Source organism: Rana temporaria, chromosome 10, assembly GCF_905171775.1.
Source record: "Rana temporaria chromosome 10, aRanTem1.1, whole genome shotgun sequence".
NCBI classification, from domain to species: Eukaryota; Metazoa; Chordata; class Amphibia; order Anura; family Ranidae; genus Rana; species Rana temporaria.
The window spans coordinates 97,139,450-97,154,723 of NC_053498.1; the positions used below are offsets into that span (position 1 = coordinate 97,139,450).

A 15,274-nucleotide genomic window follows, 5' to 3' on the forward strand; every position below is an offset into this window, starting at 1 on the left:
AAAACACACAAGGTGGCAAAAAGCAGTAGTCCAACAAATGATTAAACCAAATAAAAAATAAAAAGTGTTAAATCAAACCTACTACCTTCAAAGTTAAAAAAATAATAATAATACTCTTGTGCCAACAGTTATGAAAGTCCAAGCTCTTAGTTTGCTCTACTAGTACCCTCATAACATAATTTACATTGTGTATAATAATTTTAGGATTTGTGCAACTTTTTTTTTATTTAAAAAATTTTTTTTTAAAGGTGGCCTATACTAGATCCCAAAAATATAAGCTATGCATTGGTATTCTGAGAGTAAAAATCTAATTTTTCAACAATCTTTTGAGACCTATGCACCAATAACGGAAGAGAAAAATTTTCAACAAAAAGAAAATTTTACAAGGAAAAAAATTCTGTATTCACGAAAACATTAAGATAAATTACATTTTATATTATACAACAAGAAATCCTAAAACATTTCAATTCCTTCAACCAGTGGGAACTGAGATCTATTTTTTTCTGCTAACATCTATGAATATCTCTTACTGTTGCGAAAAGTTACACAGTCTTAAATTCTCAAAAGAGTAAAATGAAAAATTGCCTCTGTACAAAGTATATTCTTTTAGAATAGGCAGATTTTTTTTTTAAAAAGTCAAATTTTCTGTATAAAGTCCAATGTATAACATTTATACCATATGAAACTGTCGGTCTGTGCCCCACCATGTTCATCAAAGAAACATGTGAGTAAGTCCATAGAGTTTATGTATTAAAGTTTGTATTCCTATACGCCAATCTCATCATCAAGATCTTCTTCAAATGTATATCCTTGACCAACTTCATCATCATCCTCATCCTCCTCGTCATCATCATCATCAAGCTCTTCACAGTGACTAGTGTGAAAACTGTTCTCTTTTTGTGCTGGACTGTCGGCAACCCCTTCATAGATGGAACGTTTTTCTTCTTCACTATCCCCTTCATAAGCTGATCGGTTTCCTTCCAGGTTTTCAGAGATGACACTTGAATTATAATCCAAGCTAGGGTTTGTAATAGGCAGTGTGGTGGAGAGACTGTAATGGCTTCCTGGGGACTCTGTGATGGAAGACAGCTGTGTAAGCTTGCTGCTTTCTGCCGAAAATTTGTAATCACATTGGTCATCTGGACTGTTCCAGTCATCGGTGGGAGCATCTCTGTCCATTATACCCAAAACATCATCCAAAAAGGATGGGCCAAGATCAAGATGGAAGGACAACATAGACTCGGCGTGTTTTAGCCCACAATCCAGTGGAAGCCAATCTATTTGATCTGCGTGACCTCCAGAATTACTGCTATTCCATACGCTGTGGTCTTTAGCTGGTGCATGATTAACGGGGCTAGAAGAAATGCTTCCTGCACCGGAGCCTATTCCAGAGGACTGAGAAAGCTGACTTAGCGAGTCAGCCGTTTTATTATCATCGTGATCTCCAGCTTGTTTCACGACACCATTCTTCTTAGAGGTTGGTACTTCCACAGGTGGAGGAGCAGAGGAAGGGCCATGGTTGCTGAGGAAAGATGTATCTCCAAACACATCCCCACCTCTACCAACATGCATAGTGTGCCTGAAATCCCCTAAAGGGGCACTGATCATCTCTCGATCTATTCGGGTTTTCTTCTTTGAGTGAGAGCTGGATTGCTTGAGGATAGGCATCTTGTAGTCAAAACTGCAAAATAAAAATAAAATATAAATCATTTGAATCAGGGCCAATTATAAACAAGTTAAAAACTTTAAATAAAAAAACAAAAAAAAAAACTGATTTAGTTTGGCTGAAAAAAAAATAAATAAAAAAAAAATAGTTACATCACAGACCATTTATAGGAGCAAGAGCCACGAAGATGCGCAAAGTACAATTTTCATTGCAACACAAAACATCATCTTTTAAACAATCCAACTGCCATTTCATTGGCTGCTAAGGGTCACTTTGCACATCACCACTTTTCTTTGCACTAGGCCCTATTGACAATGCAATGCTACCACAGCATGTTCTTGAAGCTTTTTTTTGCACATTTTTGGAGCAGCACAATTTATTTGAACATGCCTTCCTGTGCTTCAAAAGCACGATAAAGAAGCTCATGTACCAAATTGTGGTATTATGCCAAGCGTGTTTTGCATCAAGCGTTTCGCACATTTTGTCATGCAGCATAACGTGACCGCTACCTGCGTTTGGGCAGCCATTAAAAAATAATGGAACCAAAAGCATTTTTCACCTTTCCGAAACACGGACAGAGGCACTAGTCTCGGCCCGTGTTTCTGCTCTGCCCAGGTGTAAACAGGGCCTTGGTTTAATTGCTGCCTGCGACTCGACTGGGGAGGTTCAACCTATTTGTCCTGTTGGCTATTGTCAATAGAAAATTATGGGTTATTCAACATTTCACAGTTGTCCCCAGAACAGGGATAAAAAGGTGACATCTTAAAAGCGGGACACTTATTCTAGGGCAACTAAAAGAGGAAGTAACCGCTATGATTCGCCCGGTGACCTGTCACTTGTTTCTATTGGTTATTACGTACGTATAAACCTGTCAACATGTACGCACTGCAGATATGAATATACTGTATTAGACACATCTCCCTTCGTGTACTGTACGAAGTTGAGCTATGTGTGTCTTGTCTTGTCTATTGGTTTGTCTAATTTTTGTACTATGTGAAACGTTTCAATAAAAATAATAAAAAATAAAATAAAATAAAAAGAGGAAGTAACCTTACTTTGTATATATTTCCTCCCACTTCCTGTTCTATTCCCGTCAGCAGGAAGTGAAGGGAAAATTCAACAAGAGAATACACAACAAAAAGGTAAACTGACAGAGGTTGTACCCTTCCCTACTCTATCCAAAAATAAAAAAAAGTTTCAAAAGGTTTACGTACTTTTTAAAGCAAGCATTGAAGGTAAAATTCAGTTAGAATTGCCTAACCAAAGAACATAGGCTTTAATTGTAACCCACATAAGTCGTCAAATTGGATTTAAACCCAAGAACAAATATGCAATATAGTGTAGTTACCAAAGTACTAAAAAAATAAATCATGTTGGTCTTGACAGAAATCCAGCTTCCTTGCAACTTTCTGCACTACACTGAATCCTCAAAACAATGTCATCACTCAGTCTTTCGAATTTCTTTGGTGAACTACTATAATGAAGATGAGGAGAGGGACAGGGGTTTGTAAAAATAGCGCCCAAATACTGTCTGAAAAACTCCTACCCTGCAGTCTCAATGTGAAAGCCTGAGGGCTTTCAGACTGAGGCGTGGTGTGCTAGCAGGACCGCTCCAAAAGTCCTGCTAGCTACATTTTGAAGCGGTGAAGGAACGGTGCATTTACCGCTCCTTCCCATTGAAAACAATGCAACACCGTGGCTATACCGCCGGCAATGCGCCTCTGCAGAGGTGCATTGCCGGTGGCATTAACCCTTTTTCGGCCGCTAGTGGGGGTTAAAACTTCAATTCCGACGGTATAGCGCCGCTAAAAATAGCGCCGCTATACCGTCAGCGCACCTCCCGCCCCAGTGTGAAAGAGGCCCAAGTCTACTTTCACACTGAGGCGGTTTTCAGACGCTTTAGCACTAGAAATAGGCTCCGAAAAGCGGTGGGGTGGTGCGCTTGTGGGATGCTATGACGAGTCCTGCAAGCAGCATCTTTGGGGCAGGCTGGAAGCGCTGTATTTAGTGCTCCCAAAACACCCTGCCTAGTGCAATGCATAGGCAGCTCTTCCAAATTGCCTGAAAAGCATTTTGAAAGCGCCACAAAAAAAAAAAAAAAAAAAACACAACAGGACTTTTTACAATTTTTGGGGGGGAAAAAGCTCCTGGCTAGCAGCCAAAAAGCACCACAAAATCAATCAGTGCTTTAGTGCTAACAGCCGGGCGTCCCAGTGTGAAAGTAGCCTTACTATACAGCGAGTTAGAAATAACCATACAACGCAAAGTTTGTTGCTATCAAAAATTGCCAAGTTAAAACAAATGGACCCGATATATGCATTTTAGGACTGGTAAGCTGGTAAATTATGATACGTTCATTTTGGGTTTAGATACGCATTAGGGCAGGCACAAACTTTTTTTTTTGTGTGCAGAGAACATATAATTGCATATACACAGGGAGGTTACATTCCAGTGGATATTTCATATTTCCAAGAATTCTCGTCCCTTTAAAACTGCACAGGTGGCCTCCATATCCAGTCAGCATGAAAACTATAAAGCAGACACTTGGAAATAGCCCATTTATCACTGCCATTGCCGCAGCTGTAACTTCCTATAGAGAATCTCACCAGCAGTTTTACACAATATCTGATGTGACACGCATACTTAAATAAGTTCAGCGCGCATGGCATCCAGCTGGAATGCAGGAGGTCTCGGAGGTGATGGTAAAAACAGGCCTTGAAACCGGAGGAACAAAGACTGTCCCCGCAAGACGCCCACTACAATTTGTTTACATGACATGATTAAAAATTTAGCAAACTTTATTTTAAGCAGTAGTAAAAAGACAAGTCGCTGAATTCGACTTCTCTATGTTGAGACGACTTATCTCACTAGCAGTGCAACTTGCCTAACAATTGAACCGAGTAACTTCTGATTTTACTATTAAGTTTCACAATCCTATATTGTATATCCTAATTGCTCATGGCCCTACCATATTGAACAACACCCGCTGGCTGGTACTGCTTGGCATAATCCAGCTCCGACTATTTACATTTTCACCTTGCCATATTCTTGGAAAGGGTATCATGCTCCCCCTGATTCATTTTCCATTGGCATAAATGGAGACTGCAATTATTTGACATGTACAAGACATTCATAGTCAAGGCAGACAATTGAAAATGGTAACAGATCCAGGAAAGTCTAATGAATTATCATATAAAATTTGACTGAACCTTTGAACATGACCCTGTTAGGCCCCATGTACACGGGACGCTGCTAAACATACGTTCAGAGGCAGCTGGACGCTTTTTTCAACTGCCCCAGAACTCATTCAATGTTATCCTATGTGACCATGTATACAGTCTCGTTTATTGCCGTTTTTAGGCAGTTGCGTTTAACCACTTTAACCATATTGCTGGTCAATGACCGGGCCACTTTTTGCGATTCTGCACTGCGTTGCTTTAACTGACAATTGCGCGGTCGTGTGACGTGGCTGCCAAACAAAATTGGCGTCCTTTTTTTCCCCACAAATAGAGCTTTCTTTTGGTGGTATTTGATCACCTCTGCTTTTTTTAGATTTTGCGCTATAAGCAAAAATAAAGCGTAAATTTTGAAAATTTTTAATTTTTGCTGTAATAAGTATCCCCCAAAAATATATATAAAAACAATTTTTTTTTCCTCAGTTTAGGCCGATACGTATTCTTCTATATATTTTTTCGTTAAAAAATAAAAAAAAAAATCGCAATAAGCGTTTATTGATTGGTTTGCGCAAAAGTTATAGCATTTACAAAATAGGAGATGGTTATATGGCATTTTAATATTTTTTTTTTTTTACTAGCAATGGCGGCGATCAGCGATTTTTTAAAATCGGTACTGCGACATTATGGCGGACACTTCTAACACATTTTTGGGACTATTGGCATTTTTATAGCGATCAGTGCTATACAAATGCATTGATTACTATAAAAATGCCCCTGACAGTGAAGGGGTTAACACTAGGTGGGGAGGAAGGGGTTAATCATGTTCCCTGGGTGTGTTCTAACTGAAGGGGGGGGGGTGGGACTGACATCGGGAAATGACAAATCGCTGTTCATACATTGTATGAACAGACGACAGGTCATTCCCCCCCCCCCCCCCCGACAGGACCGGGAGCTGTGTGTTTACACACACAGCTCCCGGTTCTCGCTCTGAAACGAGCGATCACGGTTGCCCGGCGGTGATCGCACGCGTCGGGATCAGGGGCGCACGCGCCCCTAGTGGCTGATTTGCGAGGTGATGTAGATCTACGTGACCTCGCGCAGGAGAGCCGACCTGCCGCCGTATAACTGCGGCGGCTGGTCGGCAAGTAGTTAACAGCGTTTCTTTGAAAGCAAAAAAATGGGTTCAGACGCAGACGATTTCCACGTTTCAGACGCCAAACTTGACGAAATGCGGTAACCCACATTTAGCAGTGTTTCGTTTATAGGCGTTTTTGGCCATTTAAAAAAAAAATCTTATTGAAACACTTCTAAGAATGCAAACGCGGCAAAACGGACGTTTTAAACATGGGTTACTATCTGTAAAGTTAATCATTTAGGAGCAGTTGTAAGTGTCCTGTGTACATGGAGCCTTAGTCATCTAAAATAACCTGGTGGATGTTCCCTAAAAAAGACTTTATCTATTATAATCACATCTCCAGCGCCACATACCCCCTACTTTTGATCCATTCCAGTACTATATGCATCAGACTTCAGCATTCAACATGGATTGTCCAATTTCAATGTCCTCTAATGTTGCCACAGTTCCATCCTTTGACCCCTATCTTGCTACTGTGTCCTGTATTGATGTAGAGTCACAGCTCCCTGTGTCCCATCAAACTCGGAGCTGCGGCCCGGCCTGGCCCCCTCTAACTACCGATTGGCTAGCTGACTGACAGCAGTGGGAGCCAATGGTGCCGATGCTGTATCTCAGCCAATTAGTAGGGAGAGTCTCAGATGACCGAGACACTCGTGGACAACGCTGGACAGAGATGGGGCTCAGGTAAGTATTGGTAAGTATTTGCACCTAAATCGCACTTGAAACGGTGGACAAAACTGCACCTCCTTTTAAAAAAAAACGCTTAGAAACCACGACCGGACTGAGCCTTAGACATTTTGTCAAGGCACCCCAGAAGAAACCTGTACACCCTGGTTGAAAAAATGCCGCTCTACAAAACCCCATCAAATAGGTTTCAATTTTTTCTAGCCTACCTCTATTTGAACAATGCTGAAGTTTGAATACATACCGTATATATCGAGTATAAGCCGAGTTTTTAAGCCCTTTTTTTTTAGGGCTTAAAAAATACCCCCCTCGGCTTATACTCGAGTCATTGTACCTGAAATTGAGAGGCTGCGGGCATCCATCATTTAAAACCTGCAGTGTCCTCCTGGTCCCTTCCGTGATAGGCGGAACTGTGTCTGCTGAAAAACGCCTATCACGAACGCTCTCTCATCTTCGGGTTTCACAGCGGACACTGTGTTCAGTGTTCCACCAATCACAGATGCCTTTTCATCCTCGGACAAGAGGATGTCCGTCATTTTTTATTTGGTGCCTTTAAGTCTTCTGTAAACCGTAAGTGATGTCATGACATCACTTTCGGATTACTAGATCCGAGACCCGATCAAAGTCGATTCCGGCTTTGTTTGGGTTTTTGGCCAGCTGGCGTATGTCCCGGCTCATCGATCGGACCTTTTGGTAGCACAGGAGAGCCTGGGAGAGCCTTCTTGTCAGCTCAGCAGTCTGTGTGTAAGCCATCTCCTCCCCTCCCAATGCTGTTCTGCTGTGGCTGTAAAGTCACTGAGCATAAAATTACTAGTATCAGCTCCGTTACAGCAAGATATAGATATATATAGCAAGACCTCCCAGCTGACAGAGGGGAATCTGTAGGGAAGTGGCGGGAGGTCACGTGACCGCACAGCGGCCCTGTGAATTAAGGTATTTAGCTGCATAATTTTTAAAACACACAGGTACTGTATATCTTGCCATACCAGCAATTTTGCTCAGTGACTTTACAATCACTTTAAATAACCAATTACTCGGATAAAAAACAAAAAAACTGAACCATGAATGAAAAATCTTTATACCTCTTAACACAAGGCCTTGGCATAGTGGGGGTGCTCCTTTTCCTCTTAACACAAGGCCTTCCAAATGGAATGCTAGGTGTCAGAATTACTCATAATAATCTGTATTACATGTGTATCGGTATCTATGTCCTAGGTTTTAAGTAGCTTTACAATAAAAAAAAACCCCAAGCTTCAAACCTAAACATGTAACAGATCCTGGCTGGAGCTCAGCATCTGACACTTGAATAGGGAACAAAGCGCCTTCTGTCTGGGTTTGGCTCACGAATTACAACTTCAGATGAGACCCTGGTCCCCTTTTGCTTTCTTCCCAGAATTGAGAAATAACTCCCTTCCCAGCAAAATCGTGCAGCCTTTCTAACAGATGGGCCTATTTCCCCAGCAGTTTTCATTTAATGCAGGTTTATGGATACAAATCAAGCAGGAGTATTTCAAACAAAGATAAATGTCTGAAAATACATTTATCTTTTTTTTTATAAACCTGGTTCACAAACAGAGAAAGTCAAACATTACTGCTGGTCTTTAGTAACAAAACCACAACTAGAAAAATGATCACCATTTCAACTATGTAAGGCAGTTTAGAATGTGAGGGTAGGGAAGAGTAGACGGGGATCATTCTTAACCACTTAAGGACCGGACCAATATGCTGCTACATGACCCAAGGGGTTTTTACAATTCGGCACTGCGCCGCTTTAACTGACAATTGCGCGGTGGTGCGACGTGGCTCCCAAACAAAATTGGCGTCCTTTTTTCCCCACAAATAGAGCTTTCTTTTGGTGGTATTTGATCACCTCTGCAGTTTTTATTTTTTGCGCTATAAACAAAAATAGAGAGACAATTTTGAAAAAAATTCAATATTTTTTACTTTTTGCTATAATAAATATCCCCCAAAAACATATAGAAATTATTTTTTCCCTCAGTTTAGGCTGATACGTATTCTTCTACCTATTTTTGGTAAAAAAAAAAAAAAAAAAAAAAAATCGCAATAAGCGTTTATCGTTTGGTTTGCGCAAAATTTATAGCGTTTACAAAATAGGGGATAGTTTTATTGCATTTTTATTATTATTATTATTTTTTTTTTTAACTACTAATGGCGGCGATCAGCGATTTTTTTCGTGACTGCGACATTATGGCGGACACTTCGGACAATTTTGACACATTTTTGGGACCATTGTCATTTTCACAGCAAAAAATGCATTTAAATTGCATTGTTTATTGTGAAAATGACAGTTGCAGTTTGGGAGTTAACCACAGGGGGCGCTGTAGGATTTCGTGTTCACCTAGTGTGTGTTTACAACTGTAGGGGGGTGTGGCTGTAGGAATGACATCATCGATCGAGTCTCCCTATATAAGGGATCACTCGATCTATGCAGCGCCATAGTGAAGCACAGGGAAGCCGTGTTTACATACGGCTCTCCCCGTTCTTCAGCTCCGGGGAGCGATCGCGACGGAGCGGCTATAAACAAATAGCCGCGTTGTCGTCCCAGATCGCTCCCCGAGGGAACCCGACCGCCGCATGTAGCGGGGGGGTCCCGATCGGACCCCCGACCCACGTCTAGGCAGGCACGTACAGGTACGTTGATGTGCCTGTCCGTGCCATTCTGCCGACGTATATCTACATGCGGCGGTCGGGAAGTGGTTAAAACAACACACTCATTCTGTTTAGCACCGATAGTTGTTTTGGAAGGCTGCATAACCTCCTTGAATCTATTGGCTTATACTGTATAACCCAATAGATTCTAGAGGACCCCGTGATAGATCACTGCACCGTAGTCACTAGATCAATTTCTATTGAGGCCGCCGTAAGAGGGTTCTCACACCCGACGTTCGCATTTACCTTTATTTCACATTACCAAGTATACAGTAATAGACTGATAATGGTTCGATCGACTTGTGGAAAAAGCCTGTCAGAAAATAGTTCCCCGAACAGCTTTTGTGTTCAGTAAGATGCCGGAAATATTCAAGTATTCTTACAGCCGGTGGTGCTGGCAGTATAACCCAATGAATTCTAGGGGACCCCTGTTATTGATGACTGTACCATAATCACTAGACCAGTGGTTCTCAACCTTTTTTGTGGCGTGACCCTTTGATAAAATTTCCCAAGTTGTGGGGACCCCTAACAGTAAAATTATTTTTGTAGCGTGTGTTGTCGGCACCCAAGGCAAGACAAGTAATTTGCATCCCTAACCCACGGACATTTAGCGTTCCCCGAGTTCCTTTCACTCGTACAGTATTAAAAACCCTTATGGTACATTTTGGAATGCACCACTCTTTTCTCTTTGTTCTCCTTTCTTTCCCTTTTATATGTCTCTATCCCAGGGCTCGACAAATCCCGGTCGCCAGGGCGACTAGAAATAGTGTCCGGGCGACTTTTTTTTGTGAGCTGGCGCCATCTGGTGGTGAGCCGTTGGTATTACAAGTTATTACCACCAGATGTGAGCTGTTGCCATCTGGTGGTGGCCGTTGGTATTACAAGTTAAGCATTACAAGTTAAACAGCAATTCTAATGTAATTTTTCACTATTTTTCAATGCCATATTCTTCCCTCTAATTAGAACCCCCAAACATTATATATATTTTTTATCCTAACACCCTAGAGAATAAAATGGCGATCATTGCAATACTTTCTGTAACGCCGTATTTGCGCAGCAGTCTTACAAGCGCACTTTTTTGGGAAAAAATTACACTTTTTTTAATTAAAAAATAAGACAACAGTAAATTTATCCCCATTTTTTTTTATATTATGAAAGATAATGTTACGCCGAGTAAATTCATACCCAACATGTCACGCTTCAAAATTGCGTCCGCTCGTGGAATGCCGACAAACTTTTACCCTTTAAAATCTTCATAGGCGACGTTTAAAAAAATCTACAGGTTGCATGTTTTGAGTTACAGAGGAGGTCTAGGGCTAGAATTATTGCTCTCGCTCTACCAATCGCGGTGATACCTCACATGTGTGGTTTGAACACCGTTTACATATGCGGGCGCTGCTCACGTATGTGTTCGCTTCTGCGCGCAAGCTCGTCGGGACGGGGGCGCGTTTTCTGGCTCCTAACTTTTTTAGCTGGCTCCTAGATTCCAAGCAAATTTGTCAACCCCTGCAGTACAGTTCAAAATAATCCACAGAAACAAGGCTTTTATATAGATAAGATTTACACCAAACCGATTATTTTTAATTGCCTATTAAAAAAAAAATAAAAAAAAATTACACATTCCTTACATCGCATCCGTGGCACCACATACTTTGGTCTTCCATTCATAGCTCCTGTACCATTTAAAAACATCACAGCACAGGAAGATGAAGCCATGAATGAGAGCAGCTGAAACGCATCAAGCGCGGCAGACACTGGTAAGTGTTTATCACATTATCGCTGCAACCACTTTCATCATTTACACATAAATATTGTGGCTTCTCCATATTGCAGCCAGATTGATTCTGAATACTTCAAAGGAGGTTAAATGACACAGACTCCAACTAATCAGATGGACCTAAAAGCACCCATAGAAATCACAGCTGGATCAGGAAACTAAATCTCTATGAGAAGCCCCGGGACGTGACCTGCCAACTGCCAACGGGGGAGGAATAAACCAGGCAGACAAGCAGTTTTATTTTATGTCAAATTTCAATTTACCGGTAGTTTTAGTCGTAGTCTTTTGATTGACTACTTTAGTTCTGGAAGGTTATTTTTATGAAATACGGCACTGTGCCGTTTTAACTGTCAATTGCACGGTCGTGCAACACTGTACCCAAATAAAACTGATGCAGTTCTTTCCCCCCCATACATAGAGCTTTCTTTTGGTTGCATTTGCTTTTTTTTTTTTTTATTTTTTTTTTGCGCTATAAACTAAAAAAGGACTGAAATTTAAAAAAAAACTAAACCATTTTTTAACTTTATGCTATAAAACACATCCAGTAAAAAAAAAGTAAAGTAAAATGTAGGCCAATATGTCTTCGGTGAAAAAAAAAAAATATCCCAATAAGCCTATATTGATTGGTTTACGCAAAAGATAGTGTCTACAACTATGATAGATTTATGGACTTATTTACTTTTTACCAATAATGGCGGCGGTCAGCGATTTTTAGCGGGACTACGACACTGCGGCGGACAAATCCGACACCAAGTGACACGTTTTGAGGACCAGTGACACCAATACAGTGATCAGTACTAAAAATAATAATAAGGGACAGTCACTGCACTAATGACACTGGCGGGGAAGGGGTTAACATCAGGGGCGATCAAAGGGTTAACCGTGTTCCCTAGGAGTGATGTTTTCTTACTCTTTGGGAGATAGTTTATACCTGGAGCAAGACAGAGACCCGTGTTCCTTCTTAGCAGAAACACAAAATCCGTCTTCCTTACTAGCAGAACGGCGATCTACCTTGTTGACCACTGCCATTCTGCCTCTCTTGGAACGATCACCAAATTTCCGCCAGATTGGCTCCTACTGTGTCCAATCACAGCGGAAGTGGGGCTCCGGTGGAGCTTGCGTATGCTCCAGAGTCAAAGACAACAATCACTTACAGGCACGCGATTTCACACTTAAGGGCAGCCCTGTCGCAGTATATGTACATGGGGCGGTCCTTAAATCGGTTGAAATGCCATTTTACTTTTAGTCATATTTTGGTCATCTGAATTGTTTTAATTTCAGTTGTATTTTATTCAACTAAAACCGTGTTAATTTCAGGGCTGTGGAGTCGGTAGATAAATGTTCAGACTCCTCAGTTTTATGTACTTCCGACTCCGACTCCCCCTCCTCTGTATTAATATGCAAATGTATTTTATACATTCCTTGAGGGAAAGAAACGCAACCTACCACAGGACTACTGGCTGGGAAGCCAACAATCTACTGTATTGCACAGTTTAAGCAAAAGACAAACACAATGAAAACAATCAAGTGGCTGGATAGTAGCAGCAGGCATAAACATCAGGAACAGGATCTTTACCAGTTCAAAAATACAAACCACATTATTTGGTTGTTTTAGAACAAAAACAAAGCTTATCTATAATGAACCAAAAACAAAATCTGCAAAACCTAGAAATGGTTTATATTAATCTTGAAATGTAGTTCTAGGCTTAGCAAATGCAAATCAATTCAATGTAGAGTTCTAAGGAAGAGAATTGCCTCTGCCAGATCCTCTTTCATAGAGGCTCTTAAGTCAGACTTTATTATTTTTAGGGCTGAAAATAATCTTTCGACACTGACTTGGGTGGGTGGCATTGCAGTAACTATTCTGGCCACATCACTAACGATCTCTGGATAAACAAGGATGGCTTCTTCAACAGTAAGTTTTGATGAGCGATCATACTTTTCAACTTCTTTTAGTGCTTTATAAAACTCCTGTTGGAATTTTTTTATTTGGACACTTACTGGTTCTCTAACATGCGTTCCCTGTAAAAGCAGAACACAACACTATGGAAAGTATAAGTATTGCAGCTCCTAATTGTGCGTTGCGTGCCATATAGTGAAGCACATGAAAAGCGCGCTTCTTCACGGTCACTTAACGTGTTCGTTTTGCGGTTACGTGAGGCACTGCATGCATTGGTCTTTATTCTAATGCCCCGTACACACCATCACTTTATGTGATGAAAAAAAACGACACTTTCTGTGAAGTAAAAAATGACGTTTTTGAAACTTCAATTTTCAAAGACGAAGTTGCATACACACCATCGTTTTCTCACAATGATCTTGCAAAGTCAGGTTACGTTCCACCACGTTTTACCATTGAAGCTAGCTTCTGGGCATGCGTAGATGAAAAAACGTCTTAGAAAACGACGTTTTTTGCTACACACGGTCAATTTCTGTGAGGTAAAAAGTGCACTTTTGAAAAACGACACATAAAATTGAAGCATGCTTCAATTTTTTTCTGTTGTTTTTTAGAAGACATAAAACGACGTTTTTGCCCACACACGGTCAATTAAATTGACGTTTTTGAAAATGACGTTTTTTTCCATCGCAGAAAGTGATGGTGTGTACGCGGCATTACAGTAGAGAAGTCATTAATTATAACTTTTTGTGAATTGGGACATTTAAACTTGCTTTTTTTTTTTTTTAATTCCAATCTAAATTTAGTAGGAGTCGGAGTCGGAGTATTGTTTGCCGACTCCGACTCCAGGTACCCAAAATTTCCCCCGACTCCGACTCCTCGACTCCGACTCCACAGCCCTGGTTAATTTCAACAAAAATATTTTAGTCAACAAAATTAACACTTTAGGCAAGTTAGAGAAACTTGCGCTAGACTGCCATAATTGTCCAACCACTGTCCAAGCCCCCCTCAAAGATTTTTTTTTTTTTTCAAAGAATACAAGGCTTTCACTAGGCCAAGGTGTTGGAGCAAGTTACTATCTTTATTTAGGCCCTGTTCACACCTATGCAGTTTGCTTTTTATCTACTTCTGCATTTTTGTGGTGTGTTTTTGATGCATTGTGTTTTTTTATGCTTTTTTTTTTTTTAAGGAGAGAGGTTTTTGTGGTTAGGCATAAAAGTGAATGTGTCCCCTAGAAAACCATGTGAAATAAACTGTAGTTCGTTATTGAAAAATGCGTAGGTGCGAACAAGGCCTTGTGTAGGAGAAGTTGCTGGACCACTCACCAGAAGGACGACTCTTCCTATGTGAAGCAAAGGCTACAACAGTAAATTACAGATTCACCATCGGCCACATGGTATCTGCAGAATTTGTTGGGGCCAAGCTGGTTTTAAAATGATTACATTTGGGCCCTTTCACACAGGCTGTCCGATCAGGTCCGCCTGTCAGTTTTTCAGGTGGACCTGATCGGATCTTGCATTCTCCCCTATGGAGTGGCAGAGGTTAGTGGATACAGCTATCTGATCTGATCCTGTCCACCAAATCCAGGACGGATGGTGGTCATATTTTCCCATCCATTTGACGAATCAGATGAAGACAAAAAAACAGTGGGGTAGATTCAGGTAGCTTTAACGGCGGCGTATCTCCAGATACGCCGCTGTAATTTCAAATCTGCGCTGGCGTATTGTTACGCCGATTCTCAAAGGCAGATACGCTAAAAAAAAAAAAAAAAAAAAATAGGCTTCCTCTGCCGACGTAACTTGAATGCGGCGGCGTAGAATTGTGTGCAATATTACGTTGGTCGCTAGGGGCGCTTCCGTTGTTTTCGGCGTAGAATATGCAAATTACCTAGATACGCCGATTTACAAACGTACGTACGGCCGGCGCAATTTATTTACGTAGTTTACGTTAGGCTTTTTCAGCGGAAGGTTGCTCCTGCTATTAGGTGGCGCAGCCAATGTTAAGCATGCGCCGTTCGTGAAAAACGTAAAATACGCGGGGTCAACCTATTTTACATAAAACACTCCCCCCTCAACATCATTTGAATGACGCGCGCTTACGCTGGCCCCATTTACGTTACGCCACCGTAAGTTAGGAGGCAAGTGCTTTGTGAATACAGCACTTGCCTCTCAAACTTACGGCGGCGCAGCGTAAATATGATACGCTGCGCCGCCGTAAGAAGGGGCGCAGCTACCTGAATCTAGCCCAGTCTGTTTCCATCTGATTTCCC

The 15,274-nt window shown here is 41.2% G+C and overlaps 1 protein-coding gene across 1 annotated transcript in view; it reads right to left on the bottom strand.

The window, feature by feature from the left end:
• Window positions 1–206: 206 nt before the first annotated feature.
• The window catches only part of CDC42EP5 (CDC42 effector protein 5), a 50,998-nt gene continuing 35,930 nt past the window's right edge, over window positions 207–15,274 (bottom strand). Inside the window, exon 3 of the mRNA XM_040325784.1 lies at window positions 207–1,681. Within this exon, the coding sequence (XP_040181718.1) occupies window positions 766–1,668 (903 nt within the window). The 5' untranslated portion in view covers window positions 1,669–1,681 and the 3' untranslated portion in view covers window positions 207–765. The remainder of the gene's footprint in view (window positions 1,682–15,274) is intronic.